Source organism: Polypterus senegalus, chromosome 9 (genome assembly GCF_016835505.1).
Source record: "Polypterus senegalus isolate Bchr_013 chromosome 9, ASM1683550v1, whole genome shotgun sequence".
In the NCBI taxonomy this organism is placed as follows: Eukaryota; Metazoa; Chordata; class Cladistia; order Polypteriformes; family Polypteridae; genus Polypterus; species Polypterus senegalus.
In genome coordinates this window covers 31,189,465-31,216,998 of record NC_053162.1, presented here as the reverse complement: position 1 = coordinate 31,216,998, position 27,534 = coordinate 31,189,465, and the positions used below count along the sequence as shown (strand labels likewise).

General features: G+C 39.4%; 1 protein-coding gene across 2 annotated transcripts in view; it reads right to left on the bottom strand.

The window, feature by feature from the left end:
• Positions 1 to 2,589: 2,589 nt before the first annotated feature.
• Positions 2,590 to 27,534, bottom strand: part of LOC120535181 (kelch-like protein 20) — a 38,288-nt gene continuing 13,343 nt past the window's right edge. Inside the window, exons 4-8 of one of the 2 annotated variants that reach the window (XM_039762837.1) lie at positions 20,260 to 20,403; positions 16,806 to 16,939; positions 8,251 to 8,459; positions 6,813 to 6,919; positions 2,590 to 3,428 (exon numbers count right to left, since the gene is read on the bottom strand). In XM_039762837.1, coding sequence (XP_039618771.1) covers positions 3,365 to 3,428; positions 6,813 to 6,919; positions 8,251 to 8,459; positions 16,806 to 16,939; positions 20,260 to 20,403 — 658 coding nt within the window. In that variant the 3' untranslated portion in view covers positions 2,590 to 3,364. The remainder of the gene's footprint in view (positions 3,429 to 6,812; positions 6,920 to 8,250; positions 8,460 to 16,805; positions 16,940 to 20,259; positions 20,404 to 27,534) is intronic. The other variant, XM_039762838.1, reaches the window with a different exon arrangement.

The window sequence follows — 27,534 nt, the reverse complement described above, 5'->3', positions numbered from 1 at the left end:
CAATTACAGCTACAATGGATTGGCAAGCTGCTGCAAAGTAAACCTCCCCAGACGGAGTAACTGGATCTCAATTAAAACCAAAAGTTACTTTTATGTAATGGTTTTATAATAATATTAAAATGATGGTATTTTTGAATTTGGTGTGACCATTTATTTGGTATCTGGTACACTGTATAATGAATATTTATGACAGGGAAGATCGTCACAGGCACTGCAGAAATGTGGCATATAGTCAGGAAGACTGTGATGCAGAAAAATAAGACAAGGCACCTGGGCATGAAGGCGGAGTAGCAATTAAACAATGGCTGGAATAGATGGCGGGTCAGGTTGAGGACCACCAGTGAGTGCCAACTAGTGATGAGCAAAACGATTTGCATGAAATTGAATTTAAAATTAAACTCAGTGTTTCCCTCGGCAAGGTAATTTGTGAAATAAATTGCATTTTGCTTCAAGCATAATTTGTGCCATTTACACAAGAAGGATGGCATTTAGTTCCTGTCTGGAATTGTTTACATGAATTAATTCCTGTCGTTTAATATTTAAATACAGATCTCTGGTGATGAAAAAATTAAAATCATCAGACTCATTTCACATGAAGACATTTTGTTCACCCTCACGTGTTGTGATTGCTCTGGTAGTACATAAAATGACGGTGACAACATAAAAGAAACTCAAAGCTCAATGGTGGATGTCCATAACCAGGACTCAGCGTTTGTTTGGAGGAATGGTGGTGGCGCTTGGTGAGATTTCTTTGTGGAGGAAACCTAGTAATGTGCACAGTGGTGTGTTTTGGTGTGTCTTTGTGTGGAAACTATGCAGCATTTCACATTTAAAAAAAAAAAAGCATCATCCTTGATGGTGTGAATGAGAGGCATAAATAGAATTAATTTTACCTACCAGTGATTTAAATGTAAAAAAAATTAAATAAATCTGTAATCAGATGTAACATATCCATCTATCCATTCATCATCCAACCTGCTATATCCTAACTACAGGGTCACGGGGGTCTGCTGGAGACAATCCCAGCCAACACAGGGCGCAAGGCAGGAAACAAACCCTGGACAGGACGCCAGCCCACCGCAGGATGTAACGTATCCTGATCTTGTAAACTGCCTTGAGTATCTGTCTAATGTAAAATATTTATTATTATTAAAATATAACATTCTAAAACCCACCTAATCCTACTATTATTATTATTATTATTATTAGGTGCTTAAGCCCTGTGCTTGTGGTTGACATCATAGGACTGGGTGTGTTGGGTGCCTGCGCCACCACCACCTATTCAAAGCATCACGATGCTCCAACATTGATGGACTGAAAGCCAGAAGTCCACGTGACCATCATCATCAAGTCCAAATCCAAAGAGGACTGTTTCACTTATGTTAGGTAGATTGCCCAGAGGGGACTGGACGGTCTCATGGTCTGGAATCCCTACAGATTTTATTTTTTTTTTTTTTGTTTTTTCTGTCCACCCTGGCCATCGGACCTTACTTATTCTATGTTAATTAATGTTGACTTATTTGTATTTTTTACTGTGTCTTCTATTTTTCTATTCTCCATTTTGTAAAGCACTTTGAGCTAAATTTTTTTTGTATGAAAATGTGCTATATAAATAAATGTTGTTGTTGTTGTTGTTGTTGTTATCTTGAGCCAAAAAGTAAGAATGAGACAGAAACAGAGTGACTCAGGTGGAGACTGATTGGCTTGGACAAAAAGAGAAAGTGACAGAGAGTGAAGGAACAGCCAATCAGAGTAGGAGAACTGATTGTGGAGATCCTGCAGGTTTGTTGATTTGGCAGCATCTCCTGTGACCTTAGCAGTAGGAGCTGGATGGACTACGTCAGTAGCTGCAATAGAAGCAAACAAGCCACCATGTCATGTCTTAATTCCAATGCTATGTAGTATTTTATAGTTGCTATTAGTATTTTTATTAGTAGTAGTAGTAGAAATCACAGATTTCATCCTCTTACATGTCTATGTCTTTCTCGCAAAATGCCAGATGACTTGGTTCCTAATTCAGGTCAAGGCTGCTTGAGAGAGAGGCCATGGAGTGCTAGTAAGCAGCCACAGGATCTCCTGGCTGATAGGGGTCATTAGATGGGAAGTGTTGAAAGGCAAATCCAGAGACAACTGGCAGAAGAGACGCCATTTGGTCCTTCCCTGGACACCCTGTTGGCCACTAAATGAAATAAGCAGGATGGATTCACTCTTTGGAGACCCACTGAGAGTTGTTATAAGGTTTGTGGTCCAGGGGTATACTTGATATACAGTAACCTAACAGAAGTGATTCTGGGAAATGGTTTTAAGGTTTTAGGGTGTGCTTTAAAGATACCTTAGAAATTAAATGAACCTAGAATTGGGTGTATAAATGTAAGAAAAGGCAGATTCATGAGAAGAAGTGGGCAACAGGAGGTGATAAGGGAGCGCTTTGTCACAGGCAAGCTGGAGAGCCACCCTAATGGAAAGATGGTGGTTGAAGCTTTGAAAGAGGCCTCTGGAGGATTCATAGGATTATTTGCTCTCCATTCTGCGATCCATCCTTTCTGGTACAGTTGAACTCCTTGGAATTATGCACTCAGAGAAATGCCAGAAGAGCAATTTTCCTTTATTGTTTAGACCATATACTGTATGCGGAAAAGGTAGCATACACGGAGATGCCCCCGTCACACAATGTACAACTTTGTGTGTTGTTTTTTTAATAAGACTGTCATTATCTATTGCTATGACTTTTAATAAGGGCATAATTTAACAGCCATTCATATGGAAATCCAGAAAATTCAAGTGTTTCTCAAAACGTCTCAATTGTGCCTTTATATTTTCAAAATCACCCCCGTTTACAGATTTTATACTTCCATAATTATTCACTTCATGCATAATAGATTTGAGTTTCTTTTTTGTTTTACTCATTTGAAAATTTCATCCCTTTACTTTCCTGCTTGCTTAATTCAGTTTAGAGTGGCGAGGGGTCAGTGTTTATCCCAACAGCACTGGTTTCAAAGGAAGAATTCACTTTGGAGGGGACGCCAGTCCACTGTAGGCACACCAACGCATGCACATTGACTCATGCAGGGTCATTTTATTTTACTGAGCTCCTGTTTAGCTTCACGTATAAAAGAAAATCAAATGTCAGCTGAGTTTCTAGCTATGCAGGGTGCTTCAACATTTAATCCATGTTTTCCTTCTGTCTGCATAAAGCCATTATTTAATTAAGGTGCTTGAAGTAACAATTTTCTCAGAGTCATTTTAAAATTGTGCTCTGCCTCAGCTGCTTCAAGCTCCTAACAGTTCTAGTGCATACGCTATTGTTCATTTCCAACTTTAATCTGGATGATCCATTGAACGCCACAGACGGTCACAGACTTGTCTACTTCATCTGCACCACACAGAAACTGCCACCTGGGTGCTTGTTCTTCATACTTCCGAAGTGCCTGAAAGGAAGAATATGGTACTGTGAAACAAACAATGATGGTGCAACAGAGTGTAGGCCAACTTTGTATAAAGTACTCGTAGTCATGACTGCTTATTGATTTGACAGATCAGGCTTCATGAATCAGTTTTCATTCACACAAAAATATTCCTCAAATATGTAATTGTCAAACTTGATTTGCTCAGTTCTTGCAGCTGGTGCCTACCTTGGCAGCATTTGGCTCGTGACAGAAAGCAAACCTTCATGGGGTGCTGGTGTTCCTCCATTTTCCAAACCCACTTAATGTGATTTCTGATCACTGGGGTTTGACAATATATTAGCACCAGTAAACCCCCGATTCTGTAAAGGAACGCAAATCCAAGAATGGCAATCACTTTCTGTTCCCTCCGATCTTTGGAGGGATGAAAAATCATGGAGGTTGGGAGCGTCCTGGGAAAGTATTCATTTAATTAAATAAATATATTTGTACTAAAATGAACCAATTTATTAAAACTAAAATTGAAATGTAATTGTTATATCATTTAAGTCCAAAATGTCTTTGAGTTGCTGCACTCATAAGTAAAAAAAAATATCAGAGTGCAAAGGTTTAAATTAAGTAAATTGGAAACTAAAAAATCATAAAATGGTAAATTCAAAATAGTTAATCAAAAATTTCCTTATAAACAACATTTTTGGTAAAGATGGTTTCCTGTCCTTGAATCAGCTCTGCCTGGTGTGGAGTAGTTAAAACCTTCACTTTAACGTCACACGAACGCCGGACTCTTGAAAAGGCAACATAAAGTTGTCCATGTCCAAATACAGGCTCAGAGAGGTAAATCAGTACTTTGTCCATGGTTTGTCCTTGGAGTTTCCTCTGATATTCTTTGTGATGAACAATTGCGCAAGCCTTCCAAATGCTTCTCTCGTTGTTCTGTTGTCTCGTTTGCATGCCTATCTGATACCCGAGCTCTTTCTTTTTGGAGCTGTGCCTCTTTTGCTTCTGGTGTTTCAGAAGCACGTTGTAGGCGCCTTTGTTCATTGTTTTTATCCATGCGGGCTCGATTTTGTTTTTCTGTGGCTGTGTCGTTAGCTAGAAGTCATTTGCTGTTAGGAATTATAATTGAACTTACTTTTAACACTGAATTACCCTAATGTGATTCAAATGAGCCACACAGACAGCTGCCACACTGACTGCTGGCACAGTGGATTAGAGCACACTGACTGCTGGCACCATGTAGTGGAGTAGCTGCTGGCACTGTGGAGTGGAATACTGCTGGCACTGTGTAGTGGAGTAGGTGCTGGCACTTTGGAGTAGAGAACACTGACTGCTGGCACTATCAGTAATCACTACTATCTCAAGTTTAAATAAGTCACCATGGCAACTTGTTGGCGTGCACGCTTTACCTCAAGTTTACTTTACAGGTTGTGTTGTGTTGTTTGGGTGCCTCCTACTGACTCTGGGAAGCCGCTGGGTTTGACTCTGGGGCGCTGAGGCGCTGTGCGCTTTCGGTGCCACCTAGTTCCCTCATGGTGACGGCGGCAGATTTGCGTGCTGAAGTGACCATGGCAGCGGATCCCAGCTTGGAGATCTATATTACTAAACAAAGGTTGTATATGCGGTGGTGTGTGTGTTCGCGTTCGGGTGGCGGTTGAATTATGCGCGTTTGCGCGGCGGTTGTATTGTGCAAGAAACGAAGGTTGTGTATGCGGTGGTGTGCACATTCACTTTTGGGCAGCAGTTGTATTGTGCATGGCTTGCTTCTGGCCTCTGGCATCCGTGCATATATACAACCTTCGTTTAGTAATATAGATTACTGAGCACAATGCAAAAACACAACCACAGATATGATGCCCGTCCATCACAGGACAAACATACATTAGCAAACTAACCTGTTCACCTTTAGGACAAGGGATGGGAAAAAAGGAATGAATGGAGAAACATCCACACAGATGGTGAACATGTTGGGATTTGAAACCAGTCTCCTAGTATCTGGACCCAGCAGAACTAAACACAATGACAGCAATATTGCTAGTTTATTTAATACTCTTTTGAAGGTCAAGTATATTTATACTAGCTGTGTGTGGTCTTCAGGACATAAAACAACCCAAAGACTCCCTAGCAGTTTTGCTATATTGGTAACCTTGTAGAGGCATCAGCTAACTCTTAAGAATTACCCAGGGCAGAGGACGCAAAGCCACCTGTGCTTGCCACCCCACTGGCTTTCATAAGAAGACACTGTCGATACCATATCTTAGCCATATCACTGGCATATGAGTCCTTTTAATCTTTGTCTTGAGAAAATAACCCCAGATAGACAATGTTTTTAGTGAAGACTTCAAGCCTTGCCCTCCATTGCTGAGGTATTTCTCTTGCATGTTACTGAGCCCGGTGTTTGCTTCTTTTCGACACTTTATCTGTGTCATTTGCACGATGTTGTTGTTGTGCGGTGGTGTTTACTGCACACTGGTCTTTTGGAGTGAGAAGTGAGGTGCATGTAGGCACAGAAAAAATGTAAACGTGCATGCATGTGCCATCTAGTGGCTGTGGTTGAGCATGAACAGAGCTGACTGCTCCATACACACACACACACACACACACACACACACACACACACAGGTCTTTTGTTTTTATACTGTATGTCTAATTATGCCATTTCAGTATAGTCCAATCCTGGGCTGCCATACCTCCAACTCTGCATTCAGACCACCTACACTTCAGAACAGGTAGTCCAGCTGAAGGTAAGCGTGTTTGGGCCTGGCAGTGTAAAAGTGCATGCATACGCCATCTAGATAGTTGACCGTGGAAAAGTTTGGGTTGCTTCTGTAAGAGTTGTTGATGAATCCATCACCCTGTGGTCTGTGTGTGGATTCCAATACCCTAGTTAGGTGACAGGGACACTGTGCTGCGAAAATTGGTGACATCTTTTGAAAGTGAAGTAAAACTGAAGGACCTAACTCTCTGTGGTCATAAAAGAACCCTGGTCATCTTTTGCAAACAGTAGGGAGTTTTATGATGACCTGTCTAAATTGCCCACCATGACCTGACCATTCTAGGCTCCTAATTATCTCCATTCCCTCATTGGTTAACTATTTCACCCCTTTACCACCTTGTAGCTAATGCGTGGCACAAGAATGGCTACTATCACATCATCTTAAGTGGATGATACACTTTGGTGGTGGTTCAAGTGGCTCCCCACTATCTACGTAAAGTGCTGTGACTAGGTTAGAAAAGCGATATATAACTGTAATTATGTCCAAGCCAGTTAAATTACTCCATAGGTCTCTACAAAAAAGGATACACAGCATGGTGTACAGTTACTATTGATATACCAGATGCTTCTGTGTTTTTTGAAAACACCAACAGGCCATGAGTGGTAGTTATTTAACAAATTCCAAACTGACTCACCTCCACGCGTTTGTTTCCAAATCATAGGCTTCCACTGATTTCAGATGAGAAATGCCGTCAGAACCGCCAATGGCTAACAATATTCCTTCCACAACTATGAGTCCCACCTAAAAAACAAATGTAAAGCTTTGCTTTAAATATAAGAAGCAAAAAATACATTTTGTAAAGTACTGTGTCAAAATATAGTTCTCATATTCTCTGGCAGATAATTACCAAGCTGACATGTTGATTTCTTTCATCTGGTTTACAAAGGTCACTGTTCTAATGTGCCTCCATGTGTCACTGTGAAGATTAGGTGTCACCCAGTGTTTGCTCACATCCTTTGTTAGTAAGGATGTCACAATAATGCAGTGAGTATTAAAATAATTCGCTTTTTTTAATATGGCACTCCTAAACCCTCACTGGTGCAGCCAATTGATTTTAGAAGTCACAGAATTAGCTCAGTGGAGATCAACTGTTTAGAGATCTTTGGACGACCAGAAGTTTACAAGCTTGTAGTATAAATAAAAGTTTGTTTAATAATTTTGTTATTGCTGCATTGTTAGTTAGTAGTTAAGATGGTGGCTAGTAAACCACATGTGTGCCATTTCAGTCACCAACACTGACCTACTGAGACAAGGCATTGAGAGTCACTTTCAGTGTACAGGCAGGAATGTCTCCTCTATTTAGTTTTCTTTTTCCTACTGAGCTTTCTAGGGTTACCACCAAAGACAACAAATGGTGCTAAATTGCCTTGGAGGTGCAACTTCGGTTTAATGGGTAGCACAATATTAAGTGAAAGATCCGGGTTCAGTCACCAGTCAGGACATTGTCTATTTAGAGTTTGCACATTCTCCTCATGTCTGCTTGGGCCTCACTCCTGCATTTGAACACCTTTATGTTAGGTTAATAGACAACTTTAAATTTACACTGTGATTACACAAGTCCTGTGATTGGCTCCATCCAGGGTTGGCATCCTTCTTCCTCCTGATTCTGTTAAGTGACTCTAACTGGGTACTGATAATGGACGTTCAGTGTCACTATAAATAACAGCTATTTACATTGTAAAAGTTTGACACATGACTGACACATTCAGAACGTAGCACTGATTGGGAAAGGGGAAGTCCCCTGTTGTCAACCTGTCCATCACATTTCCAATCCCCACCCCATGTCCATAACCCCGCCCCCAGCAGTGCTATCCTAATACGTCTTCCAAAGTTCCTAGTTGCCATTAAGATACAAGATCTTAATTTCTAGCAGACACAGTCGTTCCAACAGCACTGTTTCAACTATTATTTGTAATTTCTTTTTGATAAATAAGGTAAATTTAAGCAGAAAATGTGAACATCACCCAGTGTGGGGTTTGTGAAAACTTGGACAATTGGCTTTTGCATAAAGTCAGGTATCTAACATTTAAAAGGACAGGAATGTGGTCTTCTAATGCCAAAGGCGCCCTTACCTGGTTTCTCTTGTTTTGCATGGGTCTGACTGTTGACCACTGATTGCTTTCTGGGTTGAACCGCTCCACTGTGTTGAGCTCTAGGCGTTCATCCTTCCCTCCTGCTACGTAAATCATATTGCGATAGACAGCACAGCCAGCTTTCTCTCTCCAGGAGCTCAGAGAGGGACAGTGGTGCCAGCAGTCTTCAACAGGATTGTAACGTTCCACTGAAAAGCAAATAGGAGAGGTCAAAGGCTAAAGTCTAGTCTCTCTAATGAAATATTAATAGAGCAAGCTTAACATATATAGAGTGAACTAACTTGAACAGTTGAGTGATGATGGCCCATTAGCGTGGTATATAGGATTGAGACATGGGTTCTGGTTCGGGCAGGGATGCCTCCTATGTGGCATTGCTATTATCTTTTTCCCCTTGTGTAGGTTCTCCTCTTCAACTCTTTTCTCACACCACCAGAGACACCCCAATATTGTACCTCTGTGAGTGTTGGTTTAATTGCCCCATGAAGGCTTGTGTCCCATTTGTAGTGATTTGAATATGCTAATGCAGGCATATTCTGGTTCACTGACTGAATCCTGCCTGATTTCAGCTTGCTTGGACAGTTGATGAATGGAGCGGGAATGGAGGGCTTATTTCCTCCAATATCCAAATCCAATATGAAACAAGATTGCTCCAAATATTGTGTGTGTACACGTTTACTATTAAATATTTAACTAGAACTGAAACCAGTCTTGGCAGCCTCACACATGAGGCAGGAATCAACTCTGGATTGGATGGAAGTCAATAACACTCATCCCGACTCTTAGCTCAGTGAGACCAAAGACCCTGTAAATTCCTATTCTGATTCACCCTTTCTGGCATTAGTAAGTCGTCCCATTTCTGGTACATGAACTTCAGGGTAGAAGTCCCTTCAAATCAGAGCCTTCTGTATCTTTTAATGGGCCTGAACTCTAAGGGTGCATGCCAACTACCCACTCCGTTAAATGGACAGCACAGCCCCACATGTAACTATTTCAGAAAAGGGCATCTTCTAGTCTGCTGCCAGACTTCCATGGCAACCTTCTGTGCTCCTAAGTGGCAGTGTGGTGCATAACTTAACAAGAAGAAAGACCTGACTGGTAACTAGTGGCAAGGAGATTCTTCAAGCATTTGCTAACCCTCTCTGGGCTTCCCCCTCTTTCGGTTTCAAAATTCAGACACGTGCTAGACTGCCTGCCCTCTAGCCCAGGGGTTCCCAAACTTTTCAGCTCACGACCCCCAAAATAACCGTGCCAGTGACTCGTGACCCCCACTATCCTCGGAAGTGGTTAAAATATACAAATGTTGCGCGCAACGGTGCACATGCGCCAATAGGCCTATCCAAACATGAGCATGACAACACAAAAGAACACAATGGTCTAACAACCATATCATTTTTTTTAATAGTAATTTACTCATTTGTTTATGGATGTCCTCTTTATGCACACTCCGGTGTCTTTCCATACCTGAGGACGATGGGCTTCCTGACGGTGGTGTTTCTCCGCTTTCCTCCGCTGGACTATCTGCGTTGTCATTGGTCGATAATAACCAACATTTCATTTCAACAAAAATAATATCCTAAGCATAAAGCGATGAAAATTACCTACACGTTACGTGCACATGTCGGAATGTTTAACATGGTGCTGTAAATTGATCAGCTGCAACTGACGCCATTGATGTGTCGTTAAACTGTCGTAATCACCTCAGGGGTTGTGATCGAACGGAAAGAAATTTGAAAGGCTTATGGCTTTTTAAGTATGTTTTTTTAAATGTAACTATTAACTACTAGATTTTATCTTTTGTTAGTTATGGATAAAATGTTATTTCTAAAAAATTAAATTAATTAATTTCTAAAAAGTTTAAAAAAAGTATTTGATTTCTTGGAAATCATCTCGCGACCCCACCAATGTCTCACGACCCCTAGAGGGTCGCGACCCCTACTTTGGGAACCACTGCTCTAGCCTCCTGAAGGAACATGACATGTCTTTTCTCAGGCCGTATCTGTCTTCTATACTGATGTCCAGGCCTGTAGATCCTCTGGAGCTCCCAGTTTGCTGCCCTCTAGTGAACCTTACCCTTTCTTACTGGTCTGTGCAGGGACTTCCTCCAATGCCAGTATGGTACACTTGTTCTGTGGAGGTCTGTTTTGGGAGCCTCACGTGCCCTCTGCCATCCTGGCAATGCCTGTACTCTTGGCAATCACTTCCCAACCACACACGCCTACACAACACTCATATTTACTTTCTTTTCATGCCATCCAGATAAGCTGTTCCATATTAGATGAAGGTCATAAAATAAAAATGTTTTCCATGAACCATACTGTTCAAATGTTCACCAAAGGTATTTATGTGGACTTCATGCTTTTACTGTCACCATGCTGGAGTTATATTATGGCCAGGATCTACATGTAATTTCCTTTTTATTAATACTCTGGGGGTCTTTTCTGTCCACTGCTGTCAATCAATTAAATGCTTACTCCTGACATACTCTTTAAATTTGTTTTGAAATTTCTGCACAATATACATTTATTTATTTAATTATCGATTGATTGATTGGCTGTATTATTTGTCCAGGGAGTCTGTATTCTTGTTTTATGTTTCTGCTACTGTATGCATGTGAATTTCTGAATATCTAATCTAATTATTGTTTTTGTTATTTTTGAAATATTTTTACATACTTCTGTGTAATTTCTGTTAAAATTGTTTGTCTAATTATTATTCATTATTTATGTATTATGTATTTAAATGTGCATATGTTCCTTGTGTTTCATGGATGGAAATCCAAGAGGCTGGAGTATCTTGATGTCTCTTTTGAAGGACCACCCTCAGCCTTTTTTTTTTTTTTTTACTTTTGCTTTGTCCTTGGATTCTGAGTATTAAGGTGTTTTTCACACTTATAGTCCATTTGCTTTGTTCTGAATCAGGTGATGAATTGAATAAGTGAACATCCCGTGGGCATGTTATGGACTTTTTTCATTGTGCACATTTTTTTCCTGTGAAAAATATTGTGGAGGGTCGACAACAGTAGTGTTTGTACACTGCCACATTTCCATAATTATTTTGTTTATTTACCACAGCAAAACGGTTATTATCTGTATGATGCATGGTATGAAAAGGACACACATGAAATAGACGAGTGTACAAAAACAGCCCAACTCTGCCAAGTGCATACAGTGATTTGCTTCAGTTTTATGATAGCAGATGTATCAGATGAGTTTCATTTTACTGTTTGATTTTGCATATTAACTGTCCAGTAGCCACTATATGAGCGTAACATCAATTTAGTTTATCTCAATCAGATATCTATTGTTATGACTCTTTCAAGTATTTATTAATAATACTAACTTTCAAATGTTTGATTAACATTTACGTGCTACATATGTCAAAGTTAGTGTGCACATCGAGAGGACGTCCAATTACTTCAATGGTATAAGGGTACAAGGGTTGATCATGGGTCTCACAGGGCACTGCTGTTTGTTTGCTGTGTCTCGCCCCATCTTATATATCGGAATGTCTGACACCTTATATTCCAAATCGTAACCTCAGATCCTCAAATGAGTGTCTCCTTAGAATTCCAAGAACCAAACTTAAAAGAAGTGGTGAGGCGGCCCTCTTCTGCTATGCACCTAAAATCTGGAATAGCCTGCCAATAGGAATTCGCCAGGCTGATACAGTAGAGCACTTTAAAACACTGCTGAAAACACATAACTTCAACATGGCCTTTTTATAACTTCATTTTAATCTTAATTTATCTTAATCCTGGTACTCTATATGTTCAATTTCCTCAAAATAACTATTCATGGTGGCTCTAAAATCGGTACTGACCCCTACTCTCTTTTCTGTTTCTTTTTCCGGTTTCTTTGTGGTGGTGTCCTGCGCCACCACCACCTACTCAAAGCTTCATGATGCTCAAACAATGATGGACGGATTAAAAGGCAGATGTCTACGTGACCATCATCATCATCAAGCCCTTCCGTGAGAATCCTAAATCCAAAGAGGACTGTTTCATTTATGTTAGGTAGAATACCCAGAGGGGACTGGGCGGTCTCATGGTCTGGAATCCCTACAGATTTTATTTTTTCTCCAGCCGTCTGGAGTTTTTGTTTTTCTGTCCCCCCTGGCCATTGAACCTTACTCTTATTCGATGTTAATTAATGTTGATTTATTTTGTTTTATAAATTGTGTCTTTCATTTTTCTATTCTTTAATATGTAAAGCACTTTGAGCTTCTGTTTGTATGAAAATGTGCTATATAAATAAATGTTGTTGTTGTTGTTGTTGTTGTTGTTTCTCGCCACCCCGATATGTATTTTGATTGACCTAACTATAACTGTATTTATACTTCTTTTTTCTTTTTCCGTTGTTGTCAGATCTTGTGCATAAGAGTCTCTCAGCCTGAAATAGGCTCGCTCTGACTAGTTACAATTGTATTTATGTGCATGTTTAGTTTTTCCTTTTTACTGTTTAATGGTTATTGTTAACCTACAACTCATGCTGTGATTGAAAATCCCCAATTATTAAGAGAAGATCATTAGCATGTTAGGTTTTAATACACAAAAGATGGTTGGAAAATCGAGAGTACACCTTATGAGAAGGATTTAGGAGTCATAGTGGACTCTAAGCTATTGACTTCCCAACAGTGTTCAGAATCCATTAAGAAGGCTAACAGAATGTCAGGTTATATAGCACGATGTGTGGAGTACAAGTCCAAGGAGGTTCTGCTCAGCCCTTATAACATACTGGTGAGGGCTCATCTGGAGTACTGGGTGCAGTTTTGGTCTCCAGGCTACAAAAAGGACATAGCAACGCTAGAAAAGGTCCAGAGAAGAGCGACTAGGCTGATTCCAGGGCTACAGGGGTTGAATTATAGAAAAGATTAAAAGAGCTGAGTGTATACAGTTTAAGCAAAAGAAGATTAAGAGGTGACCTGAGTGAAGTGTTTAAAATTATGAAGGGAATTAGTACAGTGGATCGAGACTTGTATTTTAAAATGAGTTCATCAAGAACACGGGGACACAGTTGAAAACTTGTTATGGGTAAATTTTGCACAAACATTAAGAAGTTTTTCTTTACACAAAGAATGATAGACACTTGGAAAAGCTACCAAATAGTGTGGCAGACAGTAAGATGTTAGGGACTTTCAAAACTCGACTTGATGTTTTTTTAGAAGAAATAAGTGGATAGGACTGGCGAGGTTTGTTGGGCTGAATGGCCTGTTCTCGTCTAGAGTGTTCTAATGTTCTAATGGCTACCACAGCACATTCAGTTTCACCCAAATTGCACAGCATTTTTTATGTAATTAAATCGTTTCCACGTTGGATCACATTTATACCTTACGCCATTCATTTATCGTTTATTTAATACCGCCCCAAGAATACCATTTAAAAAGTAACTCCGTAAAGTTTTTTGGGTCCATACCAGAGTGCGATTGGCTAGCTCATCTACCTCAATGAACTGAACTTTCAGGGAAGTCACACCAGAGTTCGACAAAAAAAAAAAAACCCTAAACAAACTAGGTGTGAAAATGATAACAGACTGCACTTGTTAGTGTGAGGTTGGCTTTTTAAGCAAAGCCTGTTTACTTCCTTTTGCCTCTTTTTGACATGTTTGTTTTTTTGTTTAAATTTAAATAAATTCCCTAATTTCTAAACATTCTGCACTGAGAGACAAATCCAAGGTTTTATTTCCTCTCCCTTGTGGGGCATCCATGTTTATTTTTGCATATTTTGGGACATTTAAAATAGTATGTTGAACATTTAAAGCCAGACCCTTTTGGGACAGGATGCCTGGGGTGAGGCTATATCAGGGCAGGCTAGTGAAGGTCCCAGACTGCAATGTGGGACTTTTTCACTATGTTTGTGGGCTCCAGTTACAACAGCCAGCATTAATAAACTAGTGTAAAGGACTCTTCATATAGTCACCTTACTAAATGAAACTAAACGGTAAGGCAATGAAACCAATGAATAGCAGCACACTTTTGGGGCACTGACATCTTGTGTTACTTTCTTAACTTATCATAAGGCTCATCTTGAAAAATATGCCGACTACAATGAATTGTGTGAAGACTGTGATGAGATTTCATTCAATATCTTCTTTTTCATATTTATGTACCCCAGCATTTTTTGTTAGGTAAACTACACTATTTAATCAGTCTTTCTTTAAAGCACAGAATGATTTATTCTATAAAGTACACAGCAGTGTCGGGCGACACAGTAATTTGAAACCAGTGACATTTACTTGGCTGAGTTCTAATTTTTATAGAAACCAAATGGATGGCATGTGGAGGAGCAGAGGTGATCTGCTGACCTTTATACTGCTCAGTGTTAAAGGAATTTACTTTGCCAGAGGTTCACAGCAGTGGCTCGATTGGCATTCTGTGAAAATAGGACATGGCGGAGTAGGAAGAATCTGGGAGCCTGACAGTGAATCATAATTCAGCTTCACTTGTACTTGGATAGATCTGAAAATGAAAAACATTTTTTGGAGAAAATGCTGTCATTATGTTAGAGCACTCTGTTACAACATAAATCGCTCTGTGTGGCTTAATTCTCATTGTAGTTCTAGCTTAATTTGCATATTCATTGTGTTATTCTGTTCTATCTCTGTTCCATTACGTTTCTGCCCATCTTGTAAAGAGTTTTGTTTTAGACCACATATTTAAAAGCTCTAACACTCAGTCAAGCCTCCTTCCATTATACACTCACCTAAAGGATTATTAGGAACACCTGTTCAATTTCTCATTAATGCAATTATCTAATCCACCAATCACATGGCAGTTGCTTCAATGCATTTAGGGGTGTGGTCCTGGTCAAGACAATCTCCTGAACTCCAAACTGAATGTCAGAATGGGAAAGAAAGGTGATTTAAGCAATTTTGAGCGTGGCATGGTTGTTGGTGCCAGACGGGCCGGTCTGAGTATTTCACAATCTGCTCAGTTACTGGGATTTTCACGCACAACCATTTCTAGGGTTTACAAAGAATGGTGTGAAAAGGGAAAAACATCCAGTATGCGGCAGTCCTGTGGGCGACAATGCCTTGTTGATGCTAGAGGTCAGAGGAGAATGGGCCGACTGATTCAAGCTGATAGAAGAGCAACTTTGACTGAAATAACCACTCGTTACAACCGAGGTATGCAGCAAAGCATTTGTGAAGCCACAACACGCACAACCTTGAGGCGGATGGGCTACAACAGCAGAAGACCCCACCGGGTACCACTCATCCCCACTACAAATAGGAAAAAGAGGCTACAATTTGCACGAGCTCACCAAAATTGGACAGTTGAAGACTGGAAAAATGTTGCCTGGTCTGATGAGTCTCGATTTCTGTTGAGACATTCAAATGGTAGTCAGAATTTGGCGTAAACAGAATGAGAACATGGATCCATCATGCCTTGTTACCACTGTGCAGGCTGGTGGTGGTGGTGTAATGGTGTGGGGGATGTTTTCTTGGCACACTTTAGGCCCCTTAGTGCCAATTGGGCATCGATTAAATGCCACGAGCTACCTGAGCATTGTTTCTGACCATGTCCATCCCTTCATGATCCTCTAATGGCTACTTCCAGCAGGATAATGCACCATGTCACAAACCTCGAATCATTTCAAATTGGTTTCTTGAACATGATAATGAGTTCACTGTACTAAAATGGCCCCCACAGTCACCAGATCTCAACCCAATGGAGCATCTTTGGGATGTGGTGGAACGGGAGCTTCGTGCCCTGGATGTGCATCCCACAAATCTCCATCAACTGCAAGATGCTATCCTATCAATATGGGCCAACATTTCTAAAGAATGCTTTCAGCACCTTGTTGAACCAATGCCACGTAGAATAAGGCAGTTCTGAAGGTGAAAGGGGGTCAAACACCGTATTAGTATGGTGCTCCTAATAATCCTTTAGTTGAGTGTATGTCTGCAGGAAAATGATCAGCCCTGGATGGGACAGGACAGACACTTATCTCACAAACACTGACTCAGACTAACTGGAAGTCCTTGGACTGGAAAAGAAACCTTGTGTGCACACAGGGAGATCATGTATATGGCACATGAATAACATCCCAGGCTGTACTGTGGTGTGAATGGATGAAGACAGCACTGGAACCCACCCACTCCCAAATTATAAAGACAAGCAAAGCTTTAAAAGCAATTATTAGGCGGATATTAATAGTGCAACAGATCCCGTCCAACAGCAAAATAGTGAAAGTCAAGGAAAAGGACATCTGCTAATGGAAAAATGACAGTGATATACGTTCCAAATATGACAAAACAAAATTTCATCCTCATTTTTGGAATTTCTCTGTACCTGTGACGACCTATGAATGTGAACAACCCAAATCACTCTAACCCTTATAGTTTTGCACATTAAATTGCAGTTTTTTTAGAAACTTACTGCATTTATTCAGTGCATTATATCATCAATTCTAAAAAATACATTTAATTATCATTTATTCATAATTTAAAATGTAAAGCCAACCAGAAAAAAAAAATGTCAATATGAGAATGTTAGATAGTGGGAGTTTGATCAGTAGATGGTATTTACTGATGAACCTGAGTTTAGCGGTGAGCTCCCATCAGATCCTCCAATGACATACAAGTAGCCCTCCAAAACGGCCACTGCTGCTCCTGTGCGGCGAGCGTTCATTGGTGCAACTCTGAACCACATGTTCATTTGAGGGTCATATCTGAAAAAAATAAATGCACGTTAGTAGCTCATTGGGAACCTTCTGTCCCTAACATACAGTTTTTAAATATTATTTCTCTTTCTACTGTTCTATCAAAGACATAATGAGCTTAGTGGCAAAATGTATAAATAAACAATATAGAAAATTGTTAATAATGTGTCTAAGTCTGAACTTAGTTTGAACAAAAAACAATATAATACTGCACATGCTAATTGCATCCCCTATCTTGTTTTATGTCTTATCTCTGTATTATATAAAAAAATCTTGGGACAAGACGAGACTTTTTCAGAGAGATAATTTCACGTCCCACGAGGCGAGACTTTGTGCCAAGAGATTAACTGAAAACCTAACAGGTCCAAGCGGGGGTGGTAAAAAAAGACAAACAGCAGAAGAAGAAAAGACAAATTAGAATATTGTTAAGAGGCTCAAAAACGTTGGCGTGATACACATGCAGAGCAGGTTAGAGATTATGAAAGTACTAAAATTGAAAGTCTCAAAAAACTGATATTAAAGATTGCATTAGCACTAACAAACGGAAATAATTACTCAGTGAAATAACGGAACAGCGAAAAGAGATCGAATATATGGACATACTGTAGGTGATATGATAGAGCTACTACAAGTTTAATTTTAAAGAAACCACAATTAGGTCAGGTTTATATTTATGATCACAGAGAAGCGATGCAACATAGAATCAAAAGAGTTAAACGACTGGACATATTAGAAATTCTACAGCCAATAATGGATACAAGTCCATATGTCCAAAAGTATCGCACTTTACATGAAATTTATCTGAAAAACACAGACAAAGAAGTTTTTTTGGATTTCTATAGGAATCCGAAAGATCACGCTTGCATAAATAATAAACCAACATGTGATGAATTGTCAGCGATAATAGTTTTGAAAGACGGAGATACCAAAGAAAGAGTTGATATTCGTGTTTATCCAAAAGCACAGCACGATTCGTTGCAAATGGCAGATCTGGGAAATGACGAGCGTGTAGGGCCCACACGGGGGTTGGCGAGTGAAGTCAGCAGGGGGCAGAGCCCCCTAGTTTGAATAAAATTGATAGCTTTAGAAGGTTTTGAAATCAAGCTCTTCAGATGAAGATATACAAGACCCAATTCTTCAAACTCTTATCCAAGAACAATGTAGAAACAAACTGTATCTCAACAGCACCAGGCACAAAAAAGGAGCCAACCTTGGTCAAGATGCCACTGAAAGTCACATTAAAAACAGGCCCAGTAAGAGTCACACTTAGTGAAATAATCCACTCATACATTTTTGCACATAGGGGATCTTATCCTGACAGCAGTCCATCCTGGCTGTACTCATTAAAAGACCCGTACTTACTTATATAGAACAAACGGGGGTGAAGGAGGAAAGAAGAGCAACAAAGGAAAAACCCATGAACACGAGGAGGGCGTGCTACCTCTGCACTGACAGTGAGTAGGCTGTGAATAAAATCCAGGTCACTGGAGATGCAAGGCAGCACCCAGTCTTAGATCTGCACATCCTATCACAATACATATACTGTAGCACATTATAGTACACTCTTCATGGTGTTCTTCCTAAATTTTAAAGAGCATCTTCATTAGTGCTCCCTCTGCCTTTGTAGAATACTTCCATGGTGTGCTATTTAATTTTAAAAAGCACATACAGTATACAATGATTTTGTAGCATAAGCATATATAGTACCTCTCATATTGTTCCCCTTAACTGTACATACAGTATAGCACCTTTTGTAGTGTATGCATTCATTTTGAAGAGCTTTTATAGTGTTATTTTACTTGTTCTAAAGTATCTTCTTTTAATTTTATAAGCGGCATATAATTGAGAATGTGGGAGGAAAGCTAAAAGTTTGCGGAGGTTAATACACACAGACCAGGAGAAAAAGTGGAGACTCCACACAGACAATATCCGGGTACCAGATTGGCTTTGCCATGCAACCCACCTCCCATAGTGTCCTCTTTAAATGCCAAGCTGGATTATCTCACATCCTGGCCATGATGAGCATGGGACCCTTACCAGGTCAGGAGGACAAGATAAGAGAGCAGTTAGGGAAAGCTCCTAATTTTGTATATTTTTATTCCCAATCTGCTTGATTGCAACATCCAAGAACCTTAATAACCATGTGGAACCCTGTGGGGCATGATGGAAGTTGTAGTGCTGAGGGGCAGCCCTAACGGGTAGTGTGGGATCCACCAGGGGGTGCTGCAGAGGTTAACGATCCCTACTTTTCAAGACGTCCACCTGACCTGGAAGTGCTCCCTTCAGGCTATGTACTGGCACCAGAAATACTCCTAGGGCGGACATAAAAGAAAGCCATTCAGCATCTTCTGGTAAATCAGAGCTGGGAAGAAGGAAGGCAACACTCACTGGAGAGAGGTGGACGGAAGGAGGAAAAGAAGAAGAATGTCAAGACTACTTGTGCTTGTGGGACCTGCAAAAAAGCTTTTGTGAGGTATTGTATAATAAAAGCATCTGTTTCGAACCCGTGACTTTCTGTGTGTCAGTTGTTTCTGGAGTTTGAGGCTCATTGGTGGTCCTGTCTCTCACACTTCCTTAGTTTTTATAGCACTTTCATAATGTGTTATGGAGGCTCAGCCCAATTATTTTTTGATAGATGTGACAGTTTGGGTTTTGCTTTATGTGACATTTACTAAACTGGAATTCCATCGAAGAATTTTTACAGAATTGTATTCTTGTTTTATTCTAAACAATGTAAAAATTGAGGAGTTCTACTTATTTATTTTTGAATTTTTACATATTCATTTTATTTTGAGAAAACAATATTACATGCAATCAAGCCAAATGTATACAACAAATAACTTTAAAATCAAATGAGAACAAATAAACATCAGAAAGTTAAAAAGAAGGAGGCATTCTGTATAAATAAATTGACTTCTAAGGAGCCCTGCAGAGGCTCATCATCATTCATACCCGAATCTTTTCAATATGAATTGCCAGCAATTTAGAAAAAGTATTATAGAAAATACTGATGAATTCCCTAGGTAGAAAATGCATCCCAGTGGGCTACCTAATCCTATTACTTGTAGACCCCTTTCTTAAGTATCAAATTGCCAGTTCATTTTAAAGGCAGAAAGATGAAAACAAGGACTCAGTGCAACAATGGAGCTTCTGATTGAAAAACTGACTGACAGAGATAAGAAGCCATGGTATGCACAGGAATTAATTACTTTACCCAACTGCAATATACAATACTGTATATAAAATAAAGTGAAAAACAAGAATAAGCATGCTTTAAAGAGGATGGGTCTGCACAGAAAATGTCATCATTCATTTTATCAAATCCTTACCTTTCCACTGTGCTTACAGGGGTGATGCCATCAAAGCCACCAAGGGCGTAGAGATACCCCCCTATGACGGCCACTGCAATTCCACTCCTGGCGACACTTAATGAAGCTACGTTACTGCTCCACTCATTAGTTGCAGGATTGTACCTGGCAAATAACACCCAAGAGAGGAACAGAAGATCATCAGCCAACATCATTGATTACCTAGTAATGCACTTTGCCCTTACCTGACTCCACAAGCCTTCCTCTTTCTGAACCTGACTAGTTTTATCTTCACACTGAAGGGTCACAGTATTCAACATTTAGGAGCAGACCGACTGTTTTACTTTATAAGTGAGCAAAAGAAGGCAACAATCTTTTGCTTTTTTTTGGCTTTATACATTTTTTCCGTGTGGCTCCAGCATCTCCGGCCAGATATTACAGCTGGCTGCAGAGTACAAGCTCTTTAAATCCAGGCACCAGTGAGCCATCCCCTTCTTCAAATATCCTGGTGAAGGGCTAGACACGAGGATTCAGGTAATGGAAACACAACTGAACATAAGTAGACATATGACTAGTAAGGCATAAGCTATATCTATCTTCTTTTGTATTTGAATACATGATCATTTCTCAGAGAGCTGAAGGGTTGTGATATGTTACATGTATGTCAGAGAAGCAGTAGGAATGTTACGGTACTCTGTACATGTGTCAATACTGCAATACTACAACTAATAAGACTAGGACAGTGGGTTCCAAAAGCATCTAGACCCCATCTCTATCTGCACACTTTGTTGTGTTGTAGATTTAGTTTAAAATTGATAAATTTGCCATTTTCCCCCATCATTCTACACTCAATGATCCATTATGACAACACGAAAACGTTTTCAAAAAGGTTTGCAAATTTAATAATCAGAAACTGAAATCCGTGGCCCACTGTATTTCCTTTTATCATATACCTTATATACTCGCGGATAAGTTCTCCTGAAGATAAGTCGGGGCTCGACTTTACCGTATAATTTCTGGTATTTTATAATTTCGGTCATATAAGTCGAATGTGGAAAACTCACAGTATTGGTCCAAGAGATTTTGATATGCTGACGCCCACCTGAGAGAGTAACCTCGGAGCACACAGCCTTTTTTTTATGTATTGTGCCTATGTGACCACACGGTAATACCCAAACTATTCCGAAGCGACATTTGCACTGTTTTGTGTTTTTTGTATCTCACATCCTCATACACCTTTATCGTAAGAGTATCCCTTATCTACGATGGAGCGTTCGATCAGAAGAAGATATGAAACTGGTTTTAAATTAAAAGTCGTTGACGTGGCAAAAGAAATTGGTGACTGCGCTGCTGCAACGAAATTCGATGCGTCTGAGAAACTGGTGTGAGATTGGAGGAGGAAAGAAGATGTAAATAAGAAATTTAAGTGTCACATTTTTAAACCCAACTTATACGCAAGTATGTACGGTACTTAATTTTGTATTAAGTACCGTATATACTGTATAGAGTTTTCCAAGCATACTTCATTAGTTGACATCTAAGAGGCAGTCAACTAACAGCCCTGATCAAAATATAGTAAAACCTACAAACATCTAATCATCAATGCTCAAGTGCTAAGGAAAACAGACCTAGTGCAATTACAGAGATGGGAATGTGAGATGTTCAAATCACAGCAAAAGAAAATAAGCAAATATCTATTACATTTAACTACATATCAGTACTTATGGGTAGCACGGTGGCACAATTGCAACAAGGAGACTGAAGTTCAAACCCTGGTTGTTCTCTGCATGGAGTTTGCGTCTTCTCCCCGTGACATCTACTGTATGTGGGTTTGCTCTGAGTGCTCTGGTTTCATTCAACAGTTCAAAGACACGCAGGTAAGGTGGACTGGTAATGGTAAATTGGCCCCTGCTCTGTATACGTTTGTATGTTCACCCTGTGATGAGCTGTTTTTCTGTCCGTGAGATCATTCCTGCCTTGCACCTGATGGTTCCTGGGATAGACTCCAGCCTCCCTGTGATCTCCAGATCTGAATAAGCACGTTTAGAAAATGGATAGATGGATGAATACACCTAATGTACATGAAATGAAATATTCCACCCAAAATGATATTTTCTATGTGTTAATTACCCCATGTAGTTTACAGTGATGACCGAGAATGTCATCTATTGGTGCTGAATCGTGATAAAAGTTTCTGCTGGAACAAAAGTTTATTGTGGCTGAAACAATACCCAAACATTCATAAAAAAATCGTTACTCATGTTGTATAATCCCGTGACCCTGTAGTTAGGATGTAGCGGGTAATGGATGGATGGATGTTGTACAGTATAATCCATATGTTAAGTCATCCACTTGTATGCTTACAATGTCCCAAACGCATGTGTTTTGATTAAAATATTGTTAAATAAACAAGGTCTTGAAAACACTTGTGATTTAAAGCTGAACACATTCAGACGACCCCGAGTATAAAACAACTGAAAATACAAATAGTGACAAATCAGACATACGAGTTGATATCAAAGACAACAAAAATAGGCATGTCATTCACATTTAACAAAGCTTGAAGAAAATTGTAAAACAGGAGTCCACAAAAATGAGTCACAACTAGAGGATGATGTCAAAGAAGGAAATCGCACAGAAAGCCGAAAACACAGAGCCCACATTTTGGGAACTCTATCCCCTTCCTCAAGTCCAGAACCTGGTGGTTAAAATGCATTAGCTAAATGTACCAGAACAGAAAAAGAAAATGTAATCAGTGAAAATGTAAACACCATAATAATAAAGGAAAAGGAAGCTTAAATTACCCAATGACCACAGGTCATCTAACCGCACCGTACCCATTAATGGATACAGAACACAACAGGCTCACAGCCACACTTCACTTGTAGATGCTTAAAACTGCACAGAAGTGCCATTCATTAAATAACAAAGTCAGTAAAAAATGAGGCCAACAACAAGAGGTGGTCTTGAATAACATGCCAATCTCCATAATTGTGTCTATTACACCTTTGTTTTCTTATTTGCCTGCTCCAAAGCATTTGTGAGCAGTGAACAAGTTGTTTCAATAACTTATTAAGCTTGTCTCCTTTTATGCTAATTAATGGGAATGCTAATTAAATAGGGGAAATTGACTATTTAATACAAAATTAATTTTTGGTTTCCATGTAATTATTTAAAATCTAACAGAATGTGTTTTGCACAAAAACATTCCATAATGAACAGAACAAGGTGCCTCATTGGAGGTGAAAGAAAAACACTCTTAAAAAGAAAAAAAACCAGACAGAGTATCTGACTCTTTGACAAGGAAAGTTTTAGAGTAAGCAGCAAAGCATAGAATAGATCAACAACAACAGATCCTGAGAGTCTCTTAAGCTGATGTCACAATGCTTGACTTCTAGTTGAAGGGGATGTCTGATTTGCCGACTGCAGGTGCTGATCTCATATGTCAGTTTACATGACTGGGATTCACTGGGCATGTCAAAAGTAAATGTTGACCTTCCAACATTGTTCTGCTCGTCCCTTTTTCCCGTTCGTTTGTGGTTTTTAAAACACAAGACATCAGACACATGAGGCTTTCTTTGTTCTGTGATGTCCTGCATTATATGTGTTGTACACACAGAAGCCATCCCTACGACTAAACAGAATAAAACCTCGCGGACTACTGGGAGTAAGTCAGTCACAGTACAACTGGCCTGACTCTGAACGGCTAAGATTATGTAATGATGGCTACAACTAAAAATCACTGCAAAAGTCACCTAATGTGACATGGCCATCACCAGCTAGTTGTTCAATCTCAATAAAGTTAAATAAAATATTATACTGTGTACTACTTTTTCCCTATGCCTGATATTCATTTAATTTAGTTTGTATTGTACTGTGATATATTTTTATGATATACTGTATAGTGTTATAGCTCAACAGTCAACACATTAAGGAAGTAATTAAAATGGGAAGAGATCAATTTCAAAATAAAAAAATCAAACAACTGTGCCATTTAATTAAGACTCACATTTTGGAAATTGTTATTACTTAAGTCAACACAAATCCAGCTTCCCACAGTTTCAAATATGTTTTCAATTATCATTTCATAGCAAACAGAACTGAAAATAAGCACAGTAGAGCAACCCCCAAAAAAATGGAGATTGTGTATGTAATCTTAAATAAATTAGTTAAGCGGAAATATCCAATAGAGAAGAAAATTACCAGTAAGTACTTTTAAACCTGTTACTTTTTAGCCAATACATATTTATTAACTTATTTAAGTTTAATTTATTAAACTTAAAAGAAGTGGTGAGGCGGCCTTCTGCTGCTATGCACCTAAAATCTGGAATAGTCTGCCGATAGGAATTCGCCAGGCTGATACAGTGGAGCACTTTAAAACACTGCTGAAAACACATGACTTTAACATGGCCTTCTCATAACTTCACTTTATCTTAATCCTGATACTCTGTATGTTCAATTCATCATAATAACTATTCATGGTGGCTCTAAAATCCGTACTGACCCCAACTCTCTCTTCTGTTTCTTTTTCCGGTTTCTCTGTGGTGGCGGCCTGCGCCACCACCAACCTACTCAAAGCATCATGATGCACCAACATTGATGGACTAAAAGCCAGAAGTCCACGTGATCATCATCATCATCATCAAATCCTTCCGTGAAAACCATAAATACAAAGAGGACTGTTTCATTTATGTTAGGTAGATTGCCCAGAGGGGACTGGGCGGTCTCATGGCCTGGAATCCCTGCAGATTTTATTTTTTTTTCTCCGGCCGTCTGGAGTTTTTTTTTTTGTTTTGTTTTTTCTGTCCCCCCTGGCCATCGGACCTTACTCTTATTCTATGTTAATTAATGTTGACTTATTTTCTTTTCTTACTGTGTCTTTTATTTTTCTATTCTTCATTATGTAAAGCACTTTGAGCTACATTTTTTGTATGAAAATGTGCTATATAAATAAATGTTGTTGTTGTTGTTGTATTAAGAAACAGCAGAGAGCAGATATACAGTGACACATATCACAAGTTAAACAGTATTTGTTACTTTATAAAAAAAAGGAAAACACCATCCCACCCATCTTCACCTTAGTGCATTTCCCATATTTTATATTAGTTTCATGTTAAATTATTCATTAAAACATTTGTAATATATTAATGCATAGAGGTCTAAATAGATCATTTATAGTATTTTTTTCCTTTTTCTTTTTTTTTCCGACTACAAAATAGACATCCCTCAGTCTATTAGGAAATTAGGCCTTGACTCCATGAAAGCCGAACATTTTTAAAATATTTTTCCCCGATTTTTATTTCTAGTTTAAGTGATGATTCATTTCTACAAATATACTTTTTCTTTAAATGTGAAAAGCAAAGTCTATTAATCATTTATAAAATCTAAAGCTATTTAAGAAATAGTCTTCCCATTTTTAAAAGGTATAATTCACTTGATTGATCCAGAGGGCCACAGGCTCATTATTTTCCAGTGTTTTTACAAATCAACTTAACAAAGCACCCCAGAGTTTTTCTACCCATTGATTTTTTTAAACAGCTTATCCAATTCAGGGTAGAATGGAGCAGCAAAGGGGGCAAAGCAGGAACAAACCGTGGACGGGGAGTGCGTCCATCACACTGCACACTCAGCCTGATTTCCCTATTTACTAACGCCAAGTCAATGTAAAGGCATGAATTAAAGGAACAGGCATAAAGGGGAAAAAACTAAAGAAGAGAAAAACTGCCACTCACACTATAAAAATCTCAAGGTATAACATTTTAGCTTTTTATAATAAATGTGCAATGCAGTCATACATCATGACTGTTTTTTTAAAGTTCATACTTGTGTTATTTAGAAATATCATAACCCAAGTTAGATGTGAGGATGTTGTATACAAGCAGTTAGATGATGCCACATCATCTAATTAGCCATCAGGTAGCACTTTATTTTATTATTATTATTATTATTGTTGTTGCTGTTGTACTTTATAGCAAATAGAATCATTAAGTAATGCAAAACTTTAATTTTAATTAGTAGCAAATCAAGAAGTTACATTAGCATTAAAAGCTATGCTAAGTGCTTTTTTACTTTTTTCTCCGGTATTCACCTACCATCCTCTGCCTCCTCTGTTTAGAGTGCATGTGGCTGCTTAAGGACAAGCATTAGGCTCCAGACAGAAACAGCCTATCTACAGTATCAGGGAGCTTATAATAAAATCTCTATATATAATTCACTTAGCGCACGCAAGACACTGAGAGCAAGCAAAACAGAGCCCCGCCTGCCAACTCTAAGACCATGGGATACGCTCGACAAAGCCCCGCCCGCCAACTCTAACCCTCCTACCGTATCATGGGATATGCACGACAGAGCCACGCACACCAAATGTAACCGTCCTCCCGAGTTCAGTGTTGCTCTCGAGGCACGCAACAACTCACCAAACACAGCCTCAGTCGCTTTCGTCTGTGCAAAAGTCCACACGCACCTCTGAGCCACGTTGACTTTACACTGCACGCAAGACAGAGAGCCATGATCGCCAACTCATAGAGCCCCGCCCACCAACTCTAACTAAGGGCAAGCAAGACAGAGAGCGCATGCAAGACAGAGAGCCACGCCCACCAACTCACAGAGCCCCATCCACCAACTCTAAGACCATGGGATACGCACGTATTTAGTGTATAAATAGATATAAATAATTGCATGTAAACGATTTGCCAAAATCTGTTGTATGTAAACGATACTGTTTAAAACGTTATTGTTTTTTCATCAGAAAACCCGGTTTCCACGTCTACCTTTATTAGTTTAAATGGCACTTTTGTCACTCGTAATAGGGCGGATGCGCTGACTTATCGTGTCGACTGGGCAACACAGTGAATGCGGCGTCTATCTCGTATGTCCATGTTTTCCGTAGCCTGCTACTGGAAGGTATTCTCTCGACCACCGGCATTGGTTTTGCGCCTTGCTAATTTCGTTATACCGTGACGGTGGTTTCCTAAGCTTTTGTTATACTGAATTCCTTTCTTACCGTTTTCCTTTCCTATTCTAACACCGCCGTATGCTACGGCGGACTTTGGCTAGTATTATTATAAAACAGCAATAAGCTAGTTTATTTATATCCACTCCTAAACATTCATTCACTTTAACTCACTTAGTCCAATTGAAAGTCATGGAGAGTTGAAGCTAGTTTATGCAGAAGGCTGTTCACACTTTGATACCAATGCAGTTTAGGTTCTCTATTATCCTAACATGCACAAGTTTGAATCTGACAGAACTACAGAATACCTGGAGACAAATCAAGTATAGACAAAGGAGGGACGT